This window comes from Austrofundulus limnaeus, unplaced genomic scaffold, assembly GCF_001266775.1.
Source record: "Austrofundulus limnaeus strain Quisiro unplaced genomic scaffold, Austrofundulus_limnaeus-1.0 Scaffold92, whole genome shotgun sequence".
Classification (NCBI taxonomy): Eukaryota; Metazoa; Chordata; class Actinopteri; order Cyprinodontiformes; family Rivulidae; genus Austrofundulus; species Austrofundulus limnaeus.
This window is the reverse complement of record NW_013952494.1, coordinates 1,581,090-1,583,504: the sequence shown is the minus strand read 5'-3', so window position 1 is coordinate 1,583,504 and position 2,415 is coordinate 1,581,090. Positions and strand designations below refer to the sequence as shown.

General features: G+C 46.0%; 1 protein-coding gene across 1 annotated transcript; it reads left to right on the top strand.

Moving 5' to 3' along the window:
- The first annotated feature begins 112 nt into the window (after positions 1-112).
- Positions 113-2,415, top strand: nkx2.7 (NK2 transcription factor related 7). Its single transcript, XM_014012510.1, has 2 exons — positions 113-518; positions 1,000-2,415. Exons 1-2 carry the CDS (start codon positions 263-265, stop codon positions 1,527-1,529), a joined length of 786 nt encoding a protein of 261 aa, XP_013867964.1. The 5' UTR covers positions 113-262; the 3' UTR covers positions 1,530-2,415.

Below are 2,415 nucleotides of genomic sequence, written 5' to 3'. Positions count from 1 at the left end.
GTGTGTGTGTGTGTGTGTGTGTGTGTGTGTGTGTGTGTTTAAGGGGGTGGCCTGGGTGTTGGTCAGGGTGTCTGAGGGGCCTGAGATCTACCTCACTGCATCATTATCTGGGGGTCTTTGACTAACCTAAATCACACCGAGGGCCTTCACTCATCGTTCAGTGAACAGATCCGACCAGTTTCAGGAGCAGCAGCAGCAGCAGCGCAGCAGTAGCAGCAGCAGCGCACGGTGCGTAAAAAACAAGCTGCAGCAGCAGGTCAGGATGCACCCCGGTTCAGCGACCTCCACCCCGTTTTCTGTCAAAGACATTCTGAGGCTGGACTTCCACGATGACTATGAAAGTGATTTCCTGATGACTGATCAGGTTGTTCCAATGCATCATCAACATCACCATCATCATCATCATCAGCTGGTGCGCGCTGCGACCCAAAACGACGATTTTTACGAGAGTCGGTCTGAGAGGCAGGAGAAGGTCGGAGCGCACAGCTCAGCAGCGGGAGAGGAGAGGAGAGGGACAGGTGAGACCCAGGCCCTGCTCTGTTTATTTATGCGGCTTATTTATGACCTGAAGATGGACACAAATTAGACAAAAACTACATTTTCCATTTTTATTTTTAAACGTTTTTAAGAATAGCCTGAGTTTTTTAATCATCGTGTTTTTTTGTTCTCTTCCTCACATAAAAAGACCAAAATATAAGTATACAAATCGGATTCTTTTTTTTTTTTTTTTACCTTTCTATGAATTTAAAAAGAAAGAAGATAAAGGCAGAAGGTGAAGTTAGACTAAATAAAAATTTGTCCATACAATTTAGGATTAGACATATACAGGTGGAAGAATTATTACAAGTTATTTTATTAGAAGTTTGCTTCTTCTTTTTTTGTTAGATCAGTGTAAACTGTCCGAAAAAAGCTTGTTGTTTTTCAAATAAGTGGCCAAACATAAAGATTTGATGCTTTAAACGTTTATTCTGATTATTATTTTTTTTTCCTTCCATGCAGCAGGTGTGTTTAGTCCCGACTCTGCTGACTGTGACAGAGGTGGAAAGCCCAGAAGCAGGCCCCGCAGGAAGCCCCGGGTCCTCTTCTCCCAGGCGCAGGTGTCGCAGCTGGAGAGGCGCTTCGGGCAGCAGCGGTACCTGTCCGGCCCGGAGAGAGAGCAGCTGGCCCGCGCGCTGAAACTCACCTCCACGCAGGTCAAAATCTGGTTCCAGAACAGGAGGTACAAGTGCAAGAGGCAGAGGCAGGACAAGTCTCTGGAGCTGGCGAGCTTCCCTGCGGCGCCGAGGCGCGTGGCGGTGCCGGTTCTGGTTCGCGACGGGCAGCTGTGTGCCGCGGCTCCGGCTCCCTATAACGTCACGGTCGGACATCTGAACTGCGCGTTCGGCTGTGGAACCAGCAGCTTCTGCGGCTTTCCTCATCATCATCATCCTCATGGATCACCTGCAGGCCAGGTGTCCAACAACCAGCTTGATTTAACAGACAACACAGAGGGGCTCCTCAACCAGCTGCACTCTGTCAGAGCCTGGTGAGCCCACAAAGCTCGTCTTCTCAACAGGATGAACAAAAAAAAAGACCCCCCTCCCCCTATTTTCTAACATTTTTGAACGTTTCAGACTTGGACTATGAGTTTTGCATTTAAAATCTTGTCAGTTTGTCTTTATAAAATATTGTCAATCAGTCTTTAAACCATCAGGATGTCTTTCATTCAGACTGGAGGGGAAACATCCCATCAGAACCCGCTCAGAGAAGCCGCGCGCTTTGTCAAAGGAAGCCAAATTGCGCCTAATGGATAGCGTGACCTCTGACCTTTCAGAGCTGTTCTTCTATCAAACTGAGCTCGTTATTGTCCCGTTCACAAGCTGCCTGATAAGGCAGCAGAGAAGCCTGTCCTCTGCTTGGTAAACAAACCCACAGACTGAGTGGCTCTTCAGCTTCTTTTTTTTAAGCTTTCAGTCATCCTTCTGCTGGGACCTGTCACTCACTGAGCAGTCATCAGCAAAACTCACGTCTGTTTCTGCGCCCTCAAAGACTAAAAACTAGTTTTACTTTTACTGACTGATAATATGCTGTAAATAAAAATGTTCAGTTTGTGTTTGCATTGAAAAAAAGGACAAAGGGACTGAAGAAGAAGAGCTTGAAGGAGCACCTCAGCAGATAAGAGGCTGCAGACAGAGAGGAGACAGACAAATCAGATAATACTGTGTGTGTGTGTGTGTGTGTGTGTGTGTGTGTGTGTGTGTGTGTGTGTGTGTGTGTGTGTGTGTGTGCGCGTGTGTGTAAGTAGTTTTGATGATTCTTATTCACACAAGTGTCAAATATAAAATAATCAATTATGCATTAAACTGAAATGTTGCATGAACTCCATCAATGCTTTTATCTACTGAGCAAAACAAATAAAGCTCATCTAATTAACAA